The sequence below is a fragment of the Gallus gallus genome, chromosome 14 (assembly GCF_016699485.2).
Source record: "Gallus gallus isolate bGalGal1 chromosome 14, bGalGal1.mat.broiler.GRCg7b, whole genome shotgun sequence".
In the NCBI taxonomy this organism is placed as follows: domain Eukaryota; kingdom Metazoa; phylum Chordata; class Aves; order Galliformes; family Phasianidae; genus Gallus; species Gallus gallus.
The window spans coordinates 848771-873029 of record NC_052545.1 but is presented as its reverse complement, the minus strand read 5'-3'; the positions used below and the strand labels follow the sequence as shown (position 1 = coordinate 873029).

Genomic DNA, 24259 nt, shown 5'->3' with positions numbered 1-24259 from the left:
GAAACGTGCACTTTTGATTGGTGGCGGTGGGGAAGCTTTTTGCTACTGATTGGCCGAACGCTTAGCGGCCTCCCGCCGCTTTCTGCTCTCGGCTGTCGGCACGGCGCAGCCCGGCCCCGAGCCTTTGCGTGTCCAGGGCTGCGCGGACACTCCCGCGCCGCGGGCGAGGCGCGACAGCTGCCGCTGCCCGGAATAAGAGCTCTTGGCGGGACAACGCCGGGGCCTTTAAGCCTCCCCTCGGTTCTCCCGGATGCAGCTTGACGTAAGAAGGCGACCCGCGGCGCCGCTCGGGAGCCCTCGCGCCCAGTGACGCCGTCCTTCCGCTCCGGCGCTCGGGAAACGTCACTGTGCGTGACGGCGCGCGAGCCGCCGTTTGTTCTGCGCGCGCGCCGCCGCGCGTGGGTACCGCGCATGCGCTGTGAGCCGAGCGGGCAAGGCGGGTACCGCGTCCAGGTGCGGGCTGGGGGTCGGTGAGCCGCCCGGCAAGGCGGCGTGCCCGCTTACTGGCTTTCTCCCTTCGCGGGCACCGGGATGGTCCGAGGGCGTCTGCGTTGCTCGTCCGGGATGAGCGCGAAGTCGAGGACTCGTTCTACCTTCTACCCGTTCGTGCCGGAGCCCGACAAGACGTTCTTACGAAACCTCTTCTGCCGCGTAACGTGAGCGGGCGGGGGGCGAGGGGGGGCGCGGCCCGCGCTGCGCTGCGCCGCTCTGCTCTGCCGGGCATCGGCACTGTGGCATCCGCGGGCACTGCGGGCGGCGCGGTGCCTCAGCCAGGCGGGAGAGGCGGCGGTCGGACGCTGAACCGTTAGTTCAGTACGTGTGTATGGAATGGAGGTCCTGAAGAGGCCCGTTTGCGCCGACGCAAAGCCGGGGTTGTGGTTTTACCGCAGGGACTGAAGGACGGTGGGAGAAGCAAACAAGCGAAGCGTGCGCGGTGCGGCGGTCTCAGCCCGGTCGCGGGCCGGGCCTGACGCGGTAAGTAAGGTTGGTCCGTTCCGCGCTGCCTTTGTTTGCACGCTGAGCGGCGTAGGAAAGCAAACACTTTGTCATCCTCGTCCCGAGCAGCAGAGCCGTGCTCAGCTCTCGGCTGGCAGCATCAGTCCTGGTGGCTGATCGCTGTGTTGCCGCTACCACAGCGCGGTGCGAGCCCCGCCGCTGGGCTGAGGGTGGCAGAAGCGCGCCCGAAAATGACACCAGGTGAAGTTAAAGATAAAAGAGGCTATGAGAATACCCGGCCTGTCGAATCCTTAGGGAACAAAGCCGATGTGCTAGAAGAGATTGCTGAACAAACTGTTCAGATTTGGTAACGAATTGTCCCTGTGAAGCAGCTGAGCAGCACACAGCTTGGCGCTGCCACAGCTCCTGGGGAGTCCCGCTGTCGGTGTGCAGAGCACCCTGAGAACGTGGCAACATACGACAAATGTCTGACCAAAAGTACACTTTTTGTGGAAATAATACTTTCAGCTTTTCTATTAATTAGGCTGTAAGTGGTAACGCTGTTATCTTCCTTCATCTGCTTAAATTATTCGTACGATTCAGTAATTAGCTACTCCGCAGAGCAGCCTAGTAGTTACACTTCAACCATGCTGAGCTAACTCACTGTCACGAGCTAACAGGTGATCGCTGCTCCTGTTACGTAACCTGATCCCATTTCATTTATGGCAGCCTACATAAACTTACTATTTTTGACAGATTCGATTGCTGATGGAATTACACTGAGATGAAAAACAGAACTTGATTGTTGTTGCTTGTGAGAGAGATTAAAATGTCCTTTTCAGGGAATTTAGAAACAATGCCTTTTGGTATCAATAAGTAGAGCCCTCAGTACCTGGCTGGAACGTCATTGCAGTCCGCTAGGACACCTTGGTGCTGCCTTGGGGAGCTAAAACTCTTGTCTTCTCCAGGCCTGCTTTAAGAGACGTTTCATTGCTATTTGTACTGATGATTTTGAACAAACAATGTAGGTAAATAATACTCGACAGAAACAGAAAAACCTCACATCCGAGGCGTAACGAGAAGTTACAGAGCTTTTCTGTGCTTCGGAGCAACTCGGTGTTCTTGACCAGCTTAAGCACTGTAGTAGAATTGTGAGTCAGAAACGTGTATTTTAGGTGCCTTCACAAGGCTGACCAAGAACCTGGCTGAAAATAAACTAAAGAAACAGAACAGTCTTTCGAGCTGAAAAATAGACCAAGAAAGGAATTACAGGGCAGGCTGTGGGGAGATCACAGTACGAGTCATTACACTCATCTTTGTTGTTGTTTCTGAAGTGCTTATTTAAAAATCCCAGGGTAATGTCATCTTTAGTTTTTGTTGTCTTTGTTGTCATACATTCTACATTTTAAATTCAGATGCCATGTAGTTAGGAGAATTTTCTCTGATAAAAGTTCCTATAAAGTCTTGGCAGATAGAACCTGAGCAGCAGGTTGTTGTTACCATGTCCCATTATTTGCAGGGTGCCTTGAAAACGGAGCAATTCTTTTTTGTTGCTTTTATGTTAAATTCAAACTAACCGTGGTGACAGCAAAACCAACTTCTTTTTGTTTCAGAAATGGGATTTTTTTAGGCCACAGTTGGAATTCAGCAACAGAAGTGGTGGTGCAGCTTCTCCATCATATACACTTCTCATGTTCCTACACCTCTGTTGCCCTCTTCTTGTGAGTGCACAAATTCATCTGGGTGTATGGTAAAATAGAATTGATACACGGGCAAACCAGTGGCTGTGTTTCAATGGAAGGAATCCCTGGTCTGGTTTATCTCACAGCCATGCAAACAGCTGCACTGACAACAGAAAAAAATGCACTTGGAACAGTGTCCTGAAATTGTCACCGCTCCACTGGAACAGACATCTGAAAAGAGCAAGAGAAAAAGGAGAGTTAGACAGCAGCTTGTGCTGCAGGAGCGGCAGTGTGTGGTGCTGTGATGGAAACAACAGAGACCATTTGATACTTTACTAGGCACATTCTAAAGATCAATCTAAACATTGTTTTACTCGCATTCGTTACTCACGTTAGCCTGAGATGGCTCTGAACTTCATTGGTATGGTGTCAGAACACGTGTGGAACGGGAGATAGATGTGCTGAAGAAGCTCAGTGGCTGCTGTGCCGACACAGCAGTTAGAGCAATAGGTTTGTTGACTGAAGCTAACCTGAGAACAAAAGCAAAAGGTCAGCATGGGCATTTTTCCCCTACCTAACCAGGTAATCTTGAATCATTCTCTGTAAGCAAGATCAAAATCCTGTATGATTGTCACCATTATTAAGTAATATTTGTTTTCCATCCTGATGCTTTTTGCAATTCTATCATGTCTTTGTAATTAGCTTCAGGTGAATCTAATTGTGATTTTATATTTTTTTTCCTGGCTGAAATTTCGGTGGGTGCTGGAGTTGCTGAGCCATCACTTGGGTATTCCGTGAAGTCTTTAAGCTAGAGAACTGAATCCTGCACCCCGAAGCACCCCGACTGCGCTCTGAGATGCAGTCGCTGAAATGTACCCTTACTGCTGTGACAGTGGCTGCCAGCGTCCTCCAAGCCTTTGTGTCTCTCTTCAGACAAAACAGACTCAGGCTGCAGCCTGAGAACACTGTAGATTTTTGAGCAGTAGTTACAAAGCCAGAAGAATCTCCCCTTCACTGCTATACTTACAAGTCAGTGCATTCCTTGGTGTTAACGTAAGCTATGGCTTTTAAATAATATAATAACCTACGATTGGTGACTGAGTGCTTAATTATCAAAATAATCACAGAGTTCCTTTTTTGGATTAAATAAAGTGATGAACTAATACAGAATTGGGACTTACAGGAAATAGGAATGAAGGCATTGGTGCAGCTCGCTTTCAAAAGTAGGGTCAGACTTCATTTTTTTTTCCTGCTAAGCTGATAAAACAAAACAGGCAAAGGGACTTATCTTAAGTTCCATAGAATGGTTCAGAAGAGGAAACAAAGCAATAGCAGACTCATTTTTATAACTCAAATGTTGAAAAGTAAATCGGCTCAGAACCCCCTGAGCAGGAGAGTTACATTGCTGCCAATGGTGGTGTTGGATAGGTGGGAGTACGTTTGTTTCAGAGCACTGCTCTATCTGCAGCATCCAAAGCCCTTATCAGACACCTTCTGACATTGGGATTACAGTTCCCAGGAACTTCTGACCGAAATAAGTTAGTGATACGTGAAGATAATTCCCGGAATGCGTTCCCTTAAGGTGTTTTGGTTTTGCTGTCTTGTAAATAGTCCTTGCTTCTTTTCCAGACCCAGAATTCTGTCATATTTAGGTATAATGACATTGTGCTCTTTCCATAAGCAGTCATTTGCAAATACAGGGTTATTCCAACCCCGTGTGTATTTTGGGAAGAAATCTCTTTTCCTCGATAATTAAAACAGGGAATTTCAAAAAAGATTTGTTTAAACACCCATAAGAACAGTCAATTTGGGTCAGACATGAATATATGTTTTAACTGCTCAAGGAAATAGTCACCAACAGCACCTTGAAAAATGAGATAAATTTATGTACAGATCAAGAAACTTCAAGGGTAGGTGGGAAGCACATCATAAAGGTATGAATTTGTCAACTCTCTTCTTTTTGAGCAGCTTTAAATTTTTCCTTGTTAACATTATTATAATTATTTGTTACAATTTTCCTAAAAGAAAAAACATCCAAATGTTTCCTACTTTATTATCTATTGTGGCTAAGAAAGCTTAAAGGTACTGATATCGGCCCACTTAATTTAGCTGTTTATTTTGTTACTTCCTACTTTCTCTATAATATTGTCTTACTTGTCCGTACATTACAAAGGCACACTGGAAACTAAGCTGAGGAAAATTACACCCATTTTCTGACCTGCTTGCTAATACGATGTTTACATCGCTGACGTAATGAGCAAACCCATTATCATGAGCTTCAGCTGTTTACAACAGGTCTGAACTTTATCGTTTTCTTTTTTGTAGCTCTGGCTGTGCAGATTAATGTAATGATGTAAGGTGTGTCAGATGGCTTCCTTCTGCAGGCAGAGAACACCTCTGCAGCCGCTGTTAGCGCAGGCCTCCGGAGGTGCCTCACTGAAGGGACGGTACGTGGTCTAGGTGCAGTCGAAGCTTGATGCTTCTGTGCCATTCGCTGTCTCTACTGGTCCTGTCTGTTTTCTTGGCTTTGTACTTTGGGGTTAACAACAACAGATGCTTAATACTAGAGAACTATAGTGTAACCGATAAGACTGCTCAATCTCTTTTCTATCAATCACAGCTTATATATGCAGTTTAAATTTGCCCATAAAGAAGATGGGGGAGGTACAAGCTCCTAGTCACAAGCTAGGCTGTTGCTGGCTACGTTTCTGTCACTAAAAAAGAAAGTCTAATTCTTTGCACATTTTCAACACAAAGGGTAGAGGCAACAGTTGGGTAAAACCTCTTTAAGGCTGGCAATGAGATTATCCATTTCCTAGGTGAGCTAAGTAGGTTAAGTGTCTTCAAATACTCTAAACTGTCTCTCTCATATCCTGAAAGCTATTAACACATTGGAACAGCCTGCTTCTTTACAGGCTTAGGTCTGAATGGCTAAATGCTACACGGCATTGCCTTACTTAATCACAGCTGGTCCTCAGTCATTACTTTGGTCTTACGGATCTCTGACTTTTTCCTTATGCTACAGAGGAAGCTCAGGCCCTCCACATACAGATCCAGCCATCATAATGCCCAGCTATAGACCAGTATCTCAGTTCCTGCTGACAGTATAAGCAGCTATTCGTCAGCTGATTTTAGCAGTCATGATTATTCCAAAAAGTTCAAGAAGCCATCCAAGACTCAGGCTTGCACTAGTAAAAATGGCAAAGTATTTTCAAGCTGAGTATAAAAACACGTACAAGGACTTCAGATTCTCCAGTGACACGTTCCAAGTCCTGAAAAATAGCATTTACTTTTTCATTTACTTCACTCCATTTCACATTAGAGAACACAATGATAAGCACAATTGTTTTAATAATCTGTTACCTAAACCACAGCGAAACAGAAGGTGCTTTGGGAAATAACAGTCGCTCTGAAAAACTGAAAAACTTTAAATAAGGAGCAGCCAGACTGGACTGGATCCTTTCAGAGAAAGTACTTTGGGACAGAAAATGACAAAAGGGAATATACTTTGCTGGTGCATTTGGCCTAGCTTGCTTGGGCTTACTTCTGTTCTCATAATGCTAGGCATCAAAGTGATGGTGTGTTTTTCCTTTTTCCTTAACACTGTTATTGAAATAAAGGGTTTGAAACACAGCTTTTTCAGAGAGCAGGCAGATAAGTCTCCCCACCCTCCCCAAACATATTCACACACTTTCCAGATAGAATGCACTTGTAGCATTCACCCTTCATTCCTATCTGGGAAAATAATGTCGGCTCATTTTTTCACTCATCTGAAAGGGCCCGTAGTCCCCAGCGTCCTGCTCAGGAGTTCTGGGAAGCAAGTGTAAGTTATGGTGCTACCGCTGCTCAATTTAATAGCTTCTGCTGCAAGCCATATCATAAGCATGTAGGTATACACAAATTACTCCTAAATATATGCAGTTAAAGAAGTGGTAAGAGTCCCATAAAAATTACCTAACATAATCTATTTAATTTCACAAAGTTCTCATTTTGTGGTGTGGAAGAGAATCCACATTAACAGGCAGTTACAAATAACGGCTGTGACGGAGGAGCAAAACCTTTCCCAACAGCAGCAGTGCATGTGGGTAGTGTGCACTCAGCAAGGAGATGCAGCATACCTGAAGTCTTGGAGCAGTGCTTTTAGGTAACATTGCTGTTCTCTTGTCTCTCATATCTTTGTGCTAACCATATTTACATTAATTTTGTGTTCTTTTCCTTCGTGTTATAAAGCCTCTTTTGTGTTTCTAACCACTCATAATTCCACAAAATCTGGGTTTTAAGCTTGTATGCCCCAAGACCCAAACAAAACAAGCGTTAGATGGCTGTTTTTTCTTTGTCGTGTTTGCAGTGGTTTGTTGTTTAGTTTCATTGGTTTCATTTTAAACTGGAAAATGGTACTCTAAAATGTGGCACTCCACCCACTGACTGCATACAAAAGGTTTTAAATTAACAGGAGAGTTAACATTCTTCCAAACCTCAGTGCAGAACATATATAATTATGCTAAATCGTTGTTGGAAGCTATTTTGACAGGAAATGTTGTCTGCCGTCTGAGATTTCGCTATATGTATATACTTCAGGCATGTCAGCTTTGTTAAAGTCTCTTAAAGTGCAGCATTATTAATAGCAGTAGAATGAGCTGCCGTAGCCCACTTTAATGCACTGTAAGTGTGGCAGTGGACGGATGTTCCCTCCACCTTGCCTCCAGCTTTGTATGGAGCTCCAGTTGTCCTGTGTCTCAGTACTGACATTTGTCAAGTTGAACCGCTTGTCTTTAAACCTACACAACTATTCCAGGGATTGTTTATATTAAAATTTACTTTATTCTGTAAACTGTTGAATTTCCAGTTTTAGATAGTGAGGCTTTGTTTGTATTTTCCTTTGTTACCTTTTAGATGTAATAGGGATGCCCAGGTTTAACTGCGAACAGTAATGAACTAACAGTAAATACCATTTGTATTTTATTTGCATGTTTTCAAGCCTGAAGCTTTTCTGCCTGTCAGCTCAAATGGTTTAGTATTGAGTTTATCGTCATTCTTTTCTCTTCCGAAATGCTCCCCAGGTTACTTTAACAAATATTGTAATGAATTGATCATTTTTTGTCCTTGCGGGGGGGGGGGGGGGGGGGGGGGGGGAAGAATGCTGCGTTGGTTAAATTTTAATCTTCACTACCAAAATTTGACCAGCTTTGGGCGTGCGCACTCCCATCTAACTGCAGCTCAGTCACAGCATACTCTGCATTCAACTTCTTTTTCCAGGTAGGAAAAAAGGGCTACAAGGGTTCTTCTGCTAACAGAACAGGAAGTCCCTTATCTTCTAAAGCTGCGTGACTCCATGCTTAATTGCAGGCTCCAGGCAGATACGAAACATGCCTTGCTCAAATGAATTACTTGAGCCTGTACAAGCAATTTCAGGACCTACGGCATAGAAGCCAGATGAGACAATCTAACCCTCAACTCTTTGAATAAAAGACAAATAAGTGAAAGAAGAAGATGAGCAGAGGCCAAGACAGTGATGATTTAGTGAAGCACAACATTAAAAGAACAGGAAAAAAAAAGAAAGTTTACCAATAAGAAATCACTTCTGGTTTGATGGTGACCCTTCCCTAAGGGATCATCCTTCTTGGTGCCCTCACATCACTCCCAAAGTCCAGTATTTAACACAAAATTAGGGCTCCTGCGGCTCCTCCTCTTCCTTCAGCCTGCAGAAAGGTTGATCATAAAGGCACCCACCTAATTCCAGTTCTCCCAGTTGTGGGGTAATCAGCTCATTATGCCGATGACAGAAAACTGTAATATATATGCTATGATTAAAAATATTTTTCTCTTTATATGAACAAAAGTGGTCATTTAATGCTTATATTATTTCTGGTCAGAGGAAGGTGCACTCCCTTCTTTAGGATCAGAGATGAAATCATTACAGATAATTAACAACTTTGCTTTACATTTTAAGTCTGCTTAATACAGTTATTTTCCTTGGTGGCTATCAGAAAGAAAATCCAAACAAAAAAACCTCAGTATGGTATTGTACAGAATAAATATGAGTTAGAATTGCTACATAATTATATTTGTGCATGTCTCCCCTTGATCCTCCCTTCTGAATAAGACTTGGAAGCAAAGCAATGATAATCTGTTCCTCACAAATCCTTCCTAGGGAGTATGTGGACCATAAACTAATAAGGTTTTAGCTCTTCTTTCTGAGAGAGGAAATAAGTAGTGCAGTATTAAAACATTCATATGGCATTAAAGAATTCCAAAAAGAAGTAGAAAATTAGAAGGTTAGGCTTAAGAACACTTCTTTCCTACAACTAAGGAAGAGTTTATGATACTGTAGGCTGGAACAGACAAGGGCTTCTTTGTGCTTACCTTTCTTCTGAGGGTTGCACAAAGTGATAGTAGGTGTATTTGTATCTAGTCCCTTCCAATAGAATATAGTCTACACAGTCTCTTTTAGTCTAAAGGCTACCTTCATCTTGACTACTGTGTACAGTTCTGCAGTTTTCTCCCATCTCAGTAAGAATACAACAGAACTGGAAGAATATTTGAATAAGGGCAATAAGGACAAACGCACGGAAATTGAATTTCAGAACAGTGAATTATAAAGGTAGAAAATCAGTTCTTTATGAAGAGGATCCTGCTTCTGTTGATGGTAAAGCAATGCAAACAATAAAAGAAGGCAAAGAGAGTGCCAGGTCTCTTTGAAATCAGCACATATTATTTATCCTTTGTATAGCATAGTTCTTGATATGCGCAAAACTAATTTTCAGTGCATTTCTTATTGCAATAGAACAGACATACTGCCTTCCCTGCTCGCTGGGCATCATTTCATGAAAAAACTTTTGGCAAATCTAAGTGTTATAAGAGTCTCTTTCCGTGGTAAGGTGGAACTGCTAGTTCAAAGCTATCTGATTTCACATCATGAGTTCATAGAAACATGTCCGTAAGTAGCAAGGGGCTTCTGCACTTCTGTAGTATGGCTTTCTGTTCAAGGCAGGCCCCATTAGAGCAGGTTGCTTTAGGCTATCTCCAGCTGAGATGTACACATATGTACATCTATAGATATATTAAGGAGCCTATATCTATATCTCTCTCTCTCTCTATATATATATATATCTATATGTGACATATAGATATATTTATTAGATATAAATAGATATATAGATTTCATTTATTAGATTTTCCATGTTGCAGCTTATTACCATTTGCCTATTGTTCACCTCTAGGGAGAACCAAGCTCTACCTTCTCTACAACCTGCTTGCCATCATCATCTTTAATGCTAACCAAACCCATCTCCATCAACTTCTCTCTCCCTGAGCCCTCCAGTGGCCTTCGCTAATCTTGTTTTAGTAGACGAACATGTGTCTTCTACAAGTCCAAAACTATAGACAGTATTCCAGATGTAGTCTCATGGGTGCCAAATAGATGGGAAAAATGATTTTCTTCCAAACCTATTGGCTCTATTCAGCCCAGCGTGCAGCTGGACACATTTGCTTGCAAGGCCACGCAGTTGACTTGTCTGCTGTGACCCCTGTGTCTTCTACTAAGCTGCTCTCTAGACAGTTCCCAACCTGTCGTGCCACATAGGGTTGTGTCAGCCCAGGTACAGGGCTCTGTGTCTGCTGAACTTCATGAGGTCCCTGACAGCTCATTTTTCCAGTCTGACCAGGTCCATCTGCACAGCAGCCCTGCCCTCCAGTGTATCAGCCACTCCCCCCAATTTGCTATCGCCCACAAACTTGGTGAGAGTTCACTTGATCCCATCATCCTGGTCATTACAGCAGCCATTGCAGGAACCGAGGTTGATGTAACCCCTATAAAAGAAAGCAAGTCAAACATCCTTCCAGTGATATGCTAGAATGTGTGTTTTACAAAAATAAATGGAAGAGTTGCATTGCTTTATCTCTTCCTATCGAGGTATAAAAATCAAGAGTAGCCCTAGGATCCACGAGAAGCAGGCCTGGTTCTCTTCTGGGTGCAAATGCTGTAACACAGAACTTGACTTACAGCACGTAGTAAATCCTCTGGAACGCATGGATGGGTGTCAAAACTTAAGAGCTAAGAAAGTCAGAAGTTATTTATAGATTCCTTCACCAGAATCTGCTAGTTTGTGGCTTTGCTCAAAGACAGATGATATTTCCATATCATAAAAAAAGACCGTTTTGCATCAATGTGTACATGGTGCTCCAAGAACACACTTGCAGTCTGTTCTTTGCCTGGGTGATGGAAGGCACGGGATGGACTTTTTGCTGGTAGCCATTATAGTTGAGGAGAGAGCAGAATCTGGAACAGAACCAAACCAAATCGGAAAGAAAGCCTGATGTAAAAAAGAATGCTGTAGGAGTCATTTAGCTCCTCTGCACACACTATAACTGTAAGCCAGTTTCAAGAACATTTATGTAATAACAACCTTTCTAGCACACAGCTGTCTGTTATGTGCAGCTCTGCACTAGCACAGCATTGCTATGGAACAGGCACAACATCACTACCAAAGACCATGTCAAGGACAGGCCTAGAGACATGGTTCCCAAAATTCTCTCCTTGTACTCAGAAGCTTACTTTTCCAAAGACACTCCAGGTTATACCATAGACTGGTACAATCTTAAATTGAAACTGGATTTTGTTCTGTATGCCAGAAGTGGATTTATGAGATAGCACCAAGAAGCATCACAAACTGGTTAAGTGGAACATTTTCTGATCTTTCACATGAGTCTCTCTCTCCAAATTATGCTTTATAACTCTTACAGTTTATGGAATGACATCCCCAACAACACGAGCTGAAGAAAACATTGGTAAACAGGAAGCATTGGCTGTGAAAAAGAACAGAGGAGGGCAAGATGAAAGAGAAGTCAGCCAAACTTCTAAGAAGTGGAAACAGAGGCTGAACATTCCCAAACAAATTCTGGAATAAGACTGTTCTTTCAGTGAAGATGATGGTGAAAAGGTTGATTGTGTACTATTGGGGCATTCGGTATCTGAAGGAACAGACACTTGTAAGGGGTGTAGGCCAAACCTTTGTCCCAATGCAATGTTTAAGAAAACGTAACTTGGAGACAGTTGCCACATACAGCAATCATACACAGTTCATTGACTTGCTGCTGGGAATCAGCTCTTCAGATTTAATGATTCTGATACCTTCACAGCGAGGAATATTTTTTCTTCACCAGATTTCCTCCAGGAGCTGGTGCCACAGAACCCAATTTGGGAGTTAAGCTGGGATACTGGACATCAAAGTGTGGTTCCCCGGCTCTGTCACAGTCCTCATGTAAGACCATAAGCAAATCACCCTGCTTCCATTTCCATCTCTAACAATGGGGAAAGTAATTTCTTCCACCGTTCTTTCTTAGTTCAGTTTGCTTAGTTCAGTAATCCGCTGGAGTAGGAAATATGTCATACAGAGTAATCATAACATGCTTAACATAGAACCCTGATTTTGTAGAACTTATCTTATATACCTACACACCCTGATACTACAATCATCATCAGTACTAGAGATCGTCATCATAGCTAAGTGATGAGTCTGTCTATACAGACACACACATACATGCGCGCCAACCTCGACTACGGTCAATGCTTTTTAATTTCTCAGTTAAAACAACTGCTTTTACTAAATAAGAAGTGTTAGCGGAACCAATTCTGTTGCTAGAGAAATACACCTTTGCAGCCATTCAGTCAGCACAGATATACCATTACACCATTCTCAGAATCACTGTTCAAAACAACGTAAGTAAAACTACCACTGAGCACATGCAACCTTGGTTAAGGATATTTGAAAAGCAAATGCTTCTCCCACCCTCACACAGCTCCAGTTCACATAAAGTAAGAATTCATGAGTAAGAAAGCACGCATCACCTGTGACATATAGCTTACATCAGTCACCGGGTGCTTCAGAAAGAAGGATCACCAGAAAATGTGGATATAGCATTTGCAGTGTTTAAGTATTATTTAAAAGTTTAAAGGGACTGTGAAGGCTCATGCATAAACTTCAAATGTCTGTAGCGTTTTTTCTTAGCTATACAACATGGCAATTAACTCGGCAACCCAGTTCCTTGAACTAAACTGTTTCCTTTTATGAGATTTTTTTTGCCCCACTTTCCTGAGATGTTCTCCTTTTAACTTTTATCACAGTTCACATGAAATGGAACTCCTGACTTACGCTCCTTACTTCATCACATAATATCACACTGCATCTTCGTCTGCTTTCTGACAGCAGCAGCTGCAGTCTGAGCATGTCGGTCTCATGTGATTTTTAGCAGTGATTTTAAGATTACTGCCCTTCCCTCAGAGAACAATGTTTTTCTAAATCAAAGATGACATGTTGGGTAGCACATATAATGACAGAGGAGTAGAAAAGGCGCTCACAGACACGATCACCACCAGTAGCCTCAAAGATTCTGCACCATCACACTAAATCAGCTTCTGTGGTCTCTACAGAAAGAGAAGCTGTGGAACCCCAATAGCACGCTGTCGATCTCTCTCCTGTTCTAGAAGAACATTTCCCAGGGCTGCAGAATACCAGCAGGATGGCTCTCTTTCCATTCAAACTGTTTATATAGAAAGCATTCAGCAGTTACTTGAAGAAGTATTACAGCAGCGCCTTATTTATTGACTGCTCTATGTACAATTTCTGCACATACCACCTCCCCTAAACGTTAATCATTTGTCCGTTTGTTGTTTGTGACAGTTGGATAACACGCATGTGGTACGTAGACAAGAATTAGCCAGCTTAGATGAAAAATCCTTGTCAGCTGCAGTAACCCAACAGCAGCACATTGCACCCTGCCTCCTGAAGGGCAAACATACCGGACAATCCACGTTGCTCCCTCGGATACTGTTCTTATTGTCATATCCGATGGTATGCTGGATGGGACACTGTTCAACTGGAAGTTTCACTAAACTGCTGTTGAGAGCTATTAAAACACTGTAATAGGTGTGACTTATTGACCGGAAGAGTCAGTAAACAAATAATGTACAAGTGACAATATAAAAACAGTGTAACAGCAATTAGCGGTGTGACTCCATGAGTAATAAGAAAATTGCTTTGACCCATTTGATGGCAGTAGCGACAAAATCTCAAAAATAAATCAATTCTATCCCAAACCGATGGATTTTGTTCTGACTTGAGCATTAGCAACACCTTTTCCAGACCACCGACAACAGTCATGTTTGCCAGAGATGGCAGTTCTGACACACGAGCCCACCTCCCCCGGGAAACACAGCAGGAGCTGCGCTCCACAGCGCTGGTACCACTGCAGAGATGGGCACACAGCGGCGGCATCCATCAGGAGCGGCCGTGCTGCGAGCTGCCAGCAAACCACAGCACAGCATCCCGAGCCACCACCCGCCATCCCTTCGCTCAGTACAAGCTCTCAGGCTGGAAACCAGGCTTTCTTCTGGTCTGCAAGGTTCACACCGCGACTGCGTCTACTTCTTCAAGTACAGCACACAGCTTTGCCTGGGCTGCCATAGAAGTGCTGGTATTCTGCACGCAGTTGCACAAAGGCACACCGATATCCCGCCCGCAGCCGGGGTGCCTCACCATCTGCCCCACGCTACACCAACTTGTGTGCCAATACAAACACATCTCAGAGCACGGACTGATGGCAGCGTAACAAAAACAAACCCGATCCGTCTGTGCATGCTTCTTGTCTTCTGAAATCAGACCACATATGATTTCCACTTCTGATGAAAGAGGTATGTTATCCAAAAAGAGAAATCAGATTATTTTAAGGCAAAAGAATTATTCTTCAGTATGCATACGCAAAAATATTCTATGTCTTTGATGAAAATACTGTTCACTACAAAACCAAACAAATAAACAACCTTTAGGCTGCTTTCTAATAGTAAGATGACCAAGAACAGTTTCTTGTTAAGCCCATTGAAAGAAAGAAATCTCTGTCTTTCTCTCTAATTTTAAGTTTATCCCCAGTGGTGTTCCTATCCCAAAGGGTGCCAATGCCACAGGAGAGAAAGCCATCACCGAAACAAAGCCCCAGCATAGAGAGGGCTTGGACTGCAGGGAGCATCGGCATGGAACACAGCAGTTACGAAAGGTCTGATGAAAGAACTGCAACACAACAATGAAGAGAAGTTGTATAGAAGTGGCATTGTGTACTGAGAGGGGCAATGACACCACGGTGGGAAGATGGTATCCAGCTGTGCATTTTTCAAAAATAATTGAAGACTTAGGAAGGGAAAAAGGGGAAAGAGACCTAAAAATTATATGACTGGGAAACAAACAAACAAACAAACAACCCCCCCCCAAAAAAAAACCCACAAAAACCACAGCAGAAGATCCCTCCGGGATAAGGCTGTGTGGCCGGGAAGGCTCCAAGTTCCTCTCCTCGCAGCCCGGCCGGGGGAGCAGCCCCGCTCCTCCAGCGCTGAGCAACCGCGCCGCTCCGGCACTGCGTCCCAGCGCTGCAGCGCCAGAGCGGACCGATGCGGAGCGTCACCGCCGGCCGAGCTCCCCGCCGAGCGTCCGGCACGGCGCCCCGGGACCGCAGCCGCAGCCCCTCCCTTCTGGCGGGACGGACAGAGCGCGGTCCGCGGCCCCGGCTGCGGGGAGCCGACCCGGGGCAGGAGCAGCCCTTTATAGCCGGCTCACACCCACACGGCGCTCGCAGAGTGCGGCAGCGCTGCCCGGAGCCGCATCCCCGCCCGCCCGCCCGCCGCGCTGCGCATGGAGCCCCGCCGCCCGGCCCCGCTGCCGCTCGTGCTGCTGCTGCTCGCCGCCGGTGAGTGCCGCTTCCCGGGAGCCGAGGCGGGGGTGGGGACTGGGGCGGACCGGGCAGCCCTCGGAGAGACGCGGCGAGGGCGCACCTTCCCTCCCGAGCAGCGGCCGGCCCGCTGCCCGAGCGCCCGGCGCGGCCAGGAGAGCAGCGCGCCCAGCTCTCCGCTCCCGGGGGCACGGAGCTGCCGCGCTGGAGGTCCCTTTGCTTGACCTCCCCTAACTCTTAAACTTTATCGATCGTGAGCGAATATTACAAGTTCAGTATCTCCAACCAGACTGCAGCCTGCACGTAGGGCAGCCGCCTGCTCGCCAGCCGAGGCGCCGAAACGCGCCGTGCCGGGCCGGGCCGCTCCGTAGGCATCGCTCACAGCAGCGCAGCACGGCAGGGCCGCTCCCTCAGAGCGAGTCGGGCGCAATGAATAAGGTACGGGTGGGTCCGTAATTAAAGGACCCCTGCCTCCCGCCTTACCCTCACGGACTACTCACTTGGCAAATATTTAATTTTTTGGCTCCTGCTTATTAAACAGGTGTCCTGTTTATTCAAGCGTATTAGAGCGCAGTTGTAATAGTTAACAGTTCATTTCCTCATAGATTTTCTGAGGTATTCATCAGTGCAGCACCTGACTATATGTATTCCTTCCATGCTTCTGTGGAGCTATACCCTCCTTTCTAAGCAGTTAATGCACAGACAAGCATCCACTAATCTCGGGTTCCTGCGGTGACACAAAAGAACCCGCTGTTCTTTACCACTACTCCACGACACAGAGCGTGGCAAAGCCCGGCTCTGACTGTGCCCGCTCGGCACCGCACCCCAGGAGCACCGGGCATGGCTACAGAGCTACACAGGCAGTGCGTGCGACTGAACAGACCTGCTGCACCTCTAGGATAAAAGCCACTTTTCCAGAATAGCACTCAGCTGCTTTAAGAGATTCTCTTTTGCCTTCCTGCACTTCTTCACGTGTCCCTACTCATTCCTGCAGTGGGTCCTCTCTACAGAGCTGAGCAGGGACTGGGGGGAGGAAAAAAGAGCAATCACAGGATTAAAGACCAAGGGAAGGTGCTCACATAATGGGGCCAGCAGAAGGTCCCACTAGGCTCACTGCCCCAGTTCTACTTCCTGACCTCAGCGTGCCCCTGTTATTCCTTCTGCACTTTGTTCCTCCTCCAAGCCTTCAACCCTTGCTCAGTCCAAACCTCAGTAAGAGCATCAAGGGAAGCAATGAAAGACTGTTTCACTGCTTGTGGCAGCCTGGAGTGATCATTACAGAGACAGCCTGCCTTCAGCCTGATGGCTCTGAGTCAGGCTTCACGCTCACCCGTTCTGTAGGCAGAGAGCAAGGAGGGAAAGGTAATTCACCTCTTTCTCAATGCTTGTGCCGCAGTACCAAGCAAACTTATCTGTCCAAAGAAGTTTGCTACTTCTATAAAAGCTGTAGTTGTGTATGGCAGTAGTCCGGGCAATGAGATGAGGTGAGAAAGGCCGTTCCTGAGGGCTTATGAAACCAGTGGACAAATCTACGCCAGAAAAAGAAAAAAGTGGTAATGCGCACAGTTTGAGGGCACCCACTCCTGGCAGGATCTGAGGTGCATCGGAAAAACCGCTCACTCCTAGTTTTCAAGCTCTGAACTACTGGAATGCTATGACCTTACCAAGAAAACATCATATAGGTAATCTTAAATATATTTCACATCAAAAATGTTTCTGTGGCCTCCGTCTTTGATAGAATAGCTTAGAATTTCTTGTAAAATCCACACAGACTGTACAGGATGCCAATGATTAATGCAGCTATGTATCACAGTTTAAGTAATCTCTGTACCTCAACAAAAATATACTATCTGAAAAGCTTTGAGACCTTTAAGGGACTGCTGGTTTTTTTTGTTGTTGTTTTTTGGGGGTTTTTTGTTTGTTTTTTAGGTTTTGCTTTAAATATTATTGCAAAGTAGGTGGCCAGAAAGCCAGGAAAAATTATATAGGAAGGTGTGGCAGAAAATATCATGTCACAATTATCATGTCTGTGCAAGATAATGTACAGCACAGTCCCAGCTCCCGAGCACTTTCATAGGCAGCAATCCAGAAGAGTACAATGAAGTTTAAACTCCAAGCATGGCAGGACTCCAATTTGGGCAACAAAAATCACAGATTTGAAGTCAAGCGCAACACAAACATAACAGGATTACTTGGTGCTTCTTCCTCTCAGGCTGCATTTACTGTTTACTTAATTTCACACTTCAGAAAGCCATCGCATAGCATCTAATCTCTGTGACTTAGTTATTAAAATCACAAAGACAGCTACAGAGTTTGTCAAACAGCACATGGCGATAGAAGCAGTGCATGGAGTAATGCTGGGATTGGTAAGCATTTGTTTTCCCTTTGACCTTCACTTGTAAAGCGGGTGCCTGGCACCCATTTACACAGGGCTTTGCTGACGGACTGACCTCACCAGGGCTTTGGGGCTGGTTTGGTTTTCACCCTCCTCTCCAAACACCCATCTCTAAAGCTCTCTCTTGTCAGCTGAAATTTTAGCAAAGGCACTCGCAATTCCAGATACAGGATGATCACAGGAATTAAACATTACAATCATTTTGAAAGCTCTAACAGGACTAGACTCAGCTGTAGAGTATCTTCGTACACTCACTTGTACTTATTTCCTGTCACCCCCAGATATCAAAGCAATGCATACGTAATTTCTCATATAAATCATTAAGCCACCAAATTAAACCCAGTCTGGTTCCCTCCCTTTTTCCTCAGCCACGATATTGTCTCCAATACAGCTGCACACAATTTGCACAACAAAAAGAAAACTCATAGAGAATGAAGATCCATTCCACACTTAAAAATATGAGTTACCCACTATTGGCCTAGTAAAAGTATGACTGCTTTTTCAGGAATGCACAATCAAACCTACAGGAATATTCCTGTCCTGAAAATAAATGAGCAACCACTGTAAAAACAAATCTTTAAAATGCACCTTAATCATAAACTATATGGAAATATACAAGTATGTCACGTCACTTTTCAATTCTTTGATTTTATCCCATGGAAGTTCTGATAAAATATTTTGGAAATGCTTTTAGGCCGCTAATACTTTCGTGCAACACTTACCATGCTGATAACCTGTGGGTTCCAGGAGTCTCCTTCATGGCTTCTGTTATACTCAGGTCACAGCGCTCTTGCAACAGACTTTCCCTTCAGTCATATTCAGAGCATCTGGTACTGCGCAGCCTTGGTTTGCACCTGGATGACTAGGAACTCTAATGTAAAGAAATTGCAAGAGTAACAAGTCTGTTTCCTTTCCTTTAGCTTACATGGCACACTTCAAGGAATTATACTTGAGGTCCCCAGGGAGAAGACAGTTCACTGCTTCCACCTTACCTGCATTTAAATAAGGGATTGGGATTTCTCCAAAGTTGGCAAACTTTAGAGATGTGACCTCCTGATGCGACCAGGAATAGAATTTGCGAAGTCTTGCCTTCCTCTTCCCATTTCCTATCCCTCCTACGTCTTCTTTCCCCAGTGCCCAGGAACTGGTACACTCTGTAAATTCTTCACGTCCTTCAGGGGTTTCCTCAGAGTTACGACTATCACTCAAGCAGGCCCAGCTTTGCCATCAACCACTGTCGTGGTTCCTTCGGCCACAACACAACTCCAGACACATTTCCCCAGATGCTCAGGAGTGCAAGCTGTTCCATTCGTAGCGCTACAGCCTCTCCGTAGTTTTTTTTTTTTCCTGTCTGGGAATGCACTGAGTGTGAAAGTAACTCCAGCAGTGCTGTTGTAGAAATAACAGTTTGGTTATGCCCCAAATGTACCCTTCTACTCCCCAGAGCTGAAACGTGTTATTTCAGAGCTGCAAAGGAAGTAGACGTGACCAGGTATCCACAACAGGACTACAGAGACTCCAGAACAGTCTTTGAAGTCCTGACATTCATTATCAAAGTTATAAGAGAAAAATAAAAAGACTGTGTCTGAGTATTTCATCCAATACAAAGTAAACAGTTTTTCTTCCACAGTTTATAGAGGCACCTTGGGGGAAGCTCATGTTAGGAACCGAAGAGGAATTCTTGAATTAGCTGGAGCCATTAGATGCACTACAGGGCGGTCTCCTTTTGCCTACCTACGTTACGGATGCTACTGCGGCCTGGGAGGAAGGGGATGGCCCAAGGACAGAGTGGACTGGTAAGCAGAACTATTTATCTGGGTAGCAAAGTGCTGAATGCTTGCAGATGCTAAAGTAAGAAGACTGAAGTATCAGTTAGGCTTAGTTAATATCAATGAGGGAACTGAGCTTAAACACAATTCAGAGTGCTAAGAAACTGTGAAGCATTAAAATGGCATTAGCGTAGATCTACGTGAGCCTTCAACTGAAACTTACTGTGCTAACACTGGCCTCACAGTACAACACGGTTTCCTAGCTGTTGCTGCCTGGCCAAGAGCTGAAGAACTAAAGACTTCTTGGAGAAGTTTTAAAAGATCGAAGATTCAATCTATTAAAAAAAAAAGTCACTGGAAAAATCTTTTGATTTTAGTTCTGCTCACCTGACTGTATTAGTATTCAAAGTAAGACACAAAATTGTGCAAAATTCAACCTGGTGAAAATAACATTTGAGTAAAAGTAATAACAAGTTCTTACTAAAATGAGCATTAAAAACAGTCCTCATATATAGTACTAAATCTCACTGCACTGACTGGCATCAATTTAATTTATAATTGAACATTAGCTGACAGGAAGATGATTTCCTGGTTACAACAGTTACATAAGGGTTTACATTGTCAAATTCACCATTACAATGATGCACCTCCTCACCACACACTACGCCTTAAGTTCCCACTTAACAGACAGGTAACACTGTAAATCAAAAGGGAAACACCTGATGTTTACCATTACAGCAGAACATACGGAAAGCCAATATCTGAAGCTTTTGCACAGAGTAGTTGTTGTCAGATCTCACACTTTTAGTCTTTGCCTATGAATTTCAAGCCTTTGGTATAAACACAATTATTTTAAAGACAGTTTTTGAGGCTGCTACTTTAGTGGCTGGGAACACATAGGAAAAGAAGGGTCAATTGGTAGTTCTTGGTCATCACTTACATATCTAAAGATAACAATGAAGCATCTGCATTTTGCCAGTCTTGCCTTGTAGATCTGATTTTCACATTACAGAAGTCCCATGGTAACAAGAAGGTTCTTCCCAGAGCAAAGCATGTTATTTATGCACTGGGCTTTAGCAGCTACATGACATTAAGAACAAGCTAGAATCAAGCATATTTACTGTGCTTCTGCATTTGATCAGGAGCAGTGCTAATTAGCATGTAGCATCGAACACTCATCAAATATTTCTTAAAGTTATAAGCCATACTGTGGACTCTTACATTCAGAATTAGGTCTGCAAACAAGTAAATTATTCACATAATAATAGTTCTGCCATTTAAATGTATCCCTTGTAAACTTGCACATGGAGACAAGTGCTTTTTCTATTGCTTTTATAAGACAACATCTAAAAATCCAGAAACGTATATTCTATCCTTTAAAGGCTTAAAAGTTATTCTAAAAAATAAAAACATGTTCTTGTAGACTACTATTTTTTTGTAAACACATGAAGACTGGCACGAAGCTGTGGCAAAAGCAGCCCTAATTCCTGGTTCATTTCTGTTAGTCCTGCTACCAACACTCTGAGTGCAGATTTTTGGTTCGTTTTCTTTGGAAGACTTATTCCTACACCTAAAATGGATGTACTGAGCTACTTCACAGGCATTGTGCTGCTCAACTGTTCAGCTCAAATGTTTAAATGAAGACTGGTGAAGACTTGTAATCATTTAAAAAGCATGGGAAAAAAAAACAGAAATTGCAAGTGGGAAAAAGTCAGTGCTGCGAGCTCTATTGCAGACAAGTTCCTCAGGCAAGCTGAACACCACCTAAACATCACATGCCTGCAGTAATATGATGCTTTTAGGCGGAAATGGAATGACTGAACACAAAGAGCTCAGTGATACATCCTGTTCTTCCAGTGAGTCAAAAAGAGCAGTTGGTTTGCAGCAAGACATCTCAGATGATATGCTATGGCCTAACAGGTTTTCTCATCCGCTGTTAGCAACTGTTACAATAACATCAATAATTGGAAGAAAAATAAAGCAGTTATTATCTGGCAAACTATTCTGGTGTTTAATCATCACCTAGAGAGATGCTAGAGAAAGGGCTTGCCCTTTTAAGAAGTTACTGTGTTGAAAACTGAAAACACTTTAGATTCTTATGGATGAAAATGCAGGGGAAGTTCAACGAGTTCCACATGCAGCAGACACTTCTCATCTTCAATCATAATACAGGCAAAAGTGTTCTTTATTGCACCTATTAAACAGTTATCACGTTTTGATTCCTGAGTAGGTAACTGCACGGCCGCATGGATTATTTTATTCCTATAACCTATAGAAACATGCCAGTCAAAACCATCCACATGATGTGACTGTAAATCACCACAACGTGCATTAAGGCAAGCCCATTTCTGTTATTCCCAGGTGCTGCTTTAACCACGACTGTTGCTATGGTAAGGCAGAGCAAGCAGGCTGTCACCCCAAGATAGAAAGTTACCACTGGGAATGCGAGGACAACACTGCTGTATGTGGTGAGTGGACAGTTCTGGTTGTGAGTTCAGTTTGACTTGTACCAGCTGTCTCAGGGACATCACAGAAAGACATTCATTAACTAACTGCAAATCCTTACTTTGCCTTTCCTCCATTTCTGACTTCTTTGCCAGGATAGGCTGTTTCCAGAAAGTATGACTCTGAAAGCCAACTGAATCCCATTACTTCTTCTAAATTGCCATTTGCTGATACACAACCAAAACTCCAATCTACAAGTTTTCATTACTTTTTCAAAAACAATAAAAATCCAAACCAACAAAACAGAAACGATGCTGGCCACCTTTTCACTCCAGCTGAAAGACAGCTGATGTGTATGAGGGAGCCCATGTTACACCACACCCTAAATCACACAGACCCTCTACTTGCTAATTTCCTCCTCTGCTCCAATCCTATCTGATTAACAGTCAAGTTACAGTAAAGCTGTCTGTAACTGTGAAGGTTTTGCACCTATTTCAGTCCAGAAGCTGATAACATTTAAAATACTGGCCAAGACAATAAGAGCGCTCTCAAGAAACAAAGGTAAAATGAAGCAAGCTAAGTTTTGAGTAATAACAACAAAAAAAGGTTCTTCATTCATCTCAATGTTTTATTTATGCTGTTATTTGTGCTACTTATGCTGTTGAGACAATCATCCCATAGCTAGTTACAGCATCAGCATATATATGTTCAAAACAGTTCTGCTTTGCAGTGGAACATGAGTTCATTTGTCACAGAACTGAATGCTTGTTCTGCTCCTAGACAAATCTCAAGCACGGATTCAGGTAAGCTTTCAAATTGGGAAACACTTGGACAAAACGTGACCAAGGATTTTTCAGCTTACAGACTGTTGCAGGGAAAAAAGAAACCACGTGTCTGAGTATGCCCAATAAAACTAAAACATACTACTGTAGAGGAAACTGCTCATGCCAACAAGAAACACTGATGCTAGAAGAAACTAATCACACCACGAAATCTGCTAAGTTCCAATACTAAATTATAAAACAAATGTGGCCAGAGATGAGTTTTATCACAAACACACCTTAATTTCTTACTGAATTCCCTAATAAAGAGGGAGTAGCAGTAAGCAAGGGGAGGTGGGATTTAAGCTGAAAATGGATCATTTTTGCATCCCTTATTTCACATACATAATTTTTAATGCTATATTCTGTAACAGATCAAAGTGTATGTGAAATGGAACATTTCTTCCTGATTTCTGCCCCAAAAGGGCATGCAGGAGGGTTACTTACTGCTTTCCAAAGAGAAAGTGGTTATCAGAGCTCCTTTTGAAAAGCACTAAAGATTTTTTGCTAAAGCAAACCATGCTTATATATCCTCTATTGCTGAGATGTCCTTGCATGGAGCTCAGTCTAAATACAAAAGAATTTCTAATACATGAAAGAACTGCATTACTAAAGCTTAGTACAGTTCCTATTGCATTTCAACTACAACAGAAAAACGAAACATTACCATTGTTCTATAAAAGGTAATGAACACTATATGGCAAATATGGAATGGGAGGTTGTAATTGTACTTTCATTTGCTATTTTTATTATTACTACTTCAAACTAGAATCAAACCTATTTTGTTTTCTTTCAGAATCACTAGAAGACAAATGTCAAAAAATGGCATGTGAATGTGATCGTGAAGCTGCCAAATGTTTTTCTAAAGCTCCCTACCATACCAAGTACCTCCTGTGGCCAGATATGATGTGTGGTGAGGTTCAACCTTTGTGTAGATATTAAATACACAACATCAGCCCCTATGAAAACTTTGTACTTATTTAAAATCTGGAAAGACGGCTTTTGTGACAGTAGCGACAGGAAATGATTTCTCTTTCTTGTCCTTCCCTCCTGCTGCTCCTCTGCCTTAGAATGGCCAAAGTAAACACTTCTCTTCTTATTTACTTTCTACAATACATGGACTAAAACCAAGTTCAGTAATTTGGTGTAAGCTTTCCTTTACTAAAGCTCCAATTCTTCTTTAGTATTTACCAGTTTAAGGAGTAACGGACTTCAAATTTGTTTGAATCACAGAATGGTTCGGTTTGGCTACCTTTCCCATCAGAGTTTCATCTCACACAACCGCATGAGTTTGCACAGTTCAGGAGCTTGTAAGTCATAAGGACATAAAGATGGCTTCAGCTCGGGTTGTTTCATAGTTTTGGGAGACATTTTAAGAGAAGGAGAAGTCAGTAACAAGAACTACTGACAAATACATTTTTTTTTGTAACCGATAACGTTAACAGCTTAAGAACAAGGAATGGTTTATGTTTACCTTCACCCACCTCAACTTATTCA

General features: G+C 43.4%; 1 protein-coding gene and 1 long non-coding RNA gene across 17 annotated transcripts; one reads left to right on the top strand and one right to left on the bottom strand.

The window, feature by feature from the left end:
• The first annotated feature begins 69 nt into the window (after positions 1 to 69).
• On the top strand, positions 70 to 23900 carry PLA2G10 (phospholipase A2 group X). Of its 16 annotated transcripts, XM_046900586.1 has the most exons (8): positions 401 to 975; positions 2550 to 3200; positions 4944 to 5065; positions 6601 to 6762; positions 7875 to 15350; positions 19358 to 19523; positions 21858 to 21964; positions 23559 to 23893. In XM_046900586.1, the coding sequence occupies exons 5-8, from the start codon at positions 15296 to 15298 to the stop codon at positions 23702 to 23704; spliced, it is 474 nt and encodes a 157-aa protein (XP_046756542.1). In that variant the 5' UTR covers positions 401 to 975; positions 2550 to 3200; positions 4944 to 5065; positions 6601 to 6762; positions 7875 to 15295; the 3' UTR covers positions 23705 to 23893. The 16 variants fall into 16 exon arrangements, with proteins under 16 accessions (XP_040503275.1, XP_046756542.1, XP_046756537.1 ...); XM_046900581.1 differs by having other exon boundaries at positions 401 to 3647; XM_046900582.1 differs by having other exon boundaries at positions 401 to 5065; positions 11361 to 11878; positions 13298 to 15350.
• Positions 1456 to 10331, bottom strand: LOC107054574. Its single transcript, XR_003077736.3, has 2 exons — positions 3010 to 10331; positions 1456 to 2849 (listed from the first exon to the last, which is right to left on the bottom strand). It is a non-coding gene; the product is annotated as an uncharacterized LOC107054574 (long non-coding RNA).
• Positions 23901 to 24259: the final 359 nt, after the last annotated feature.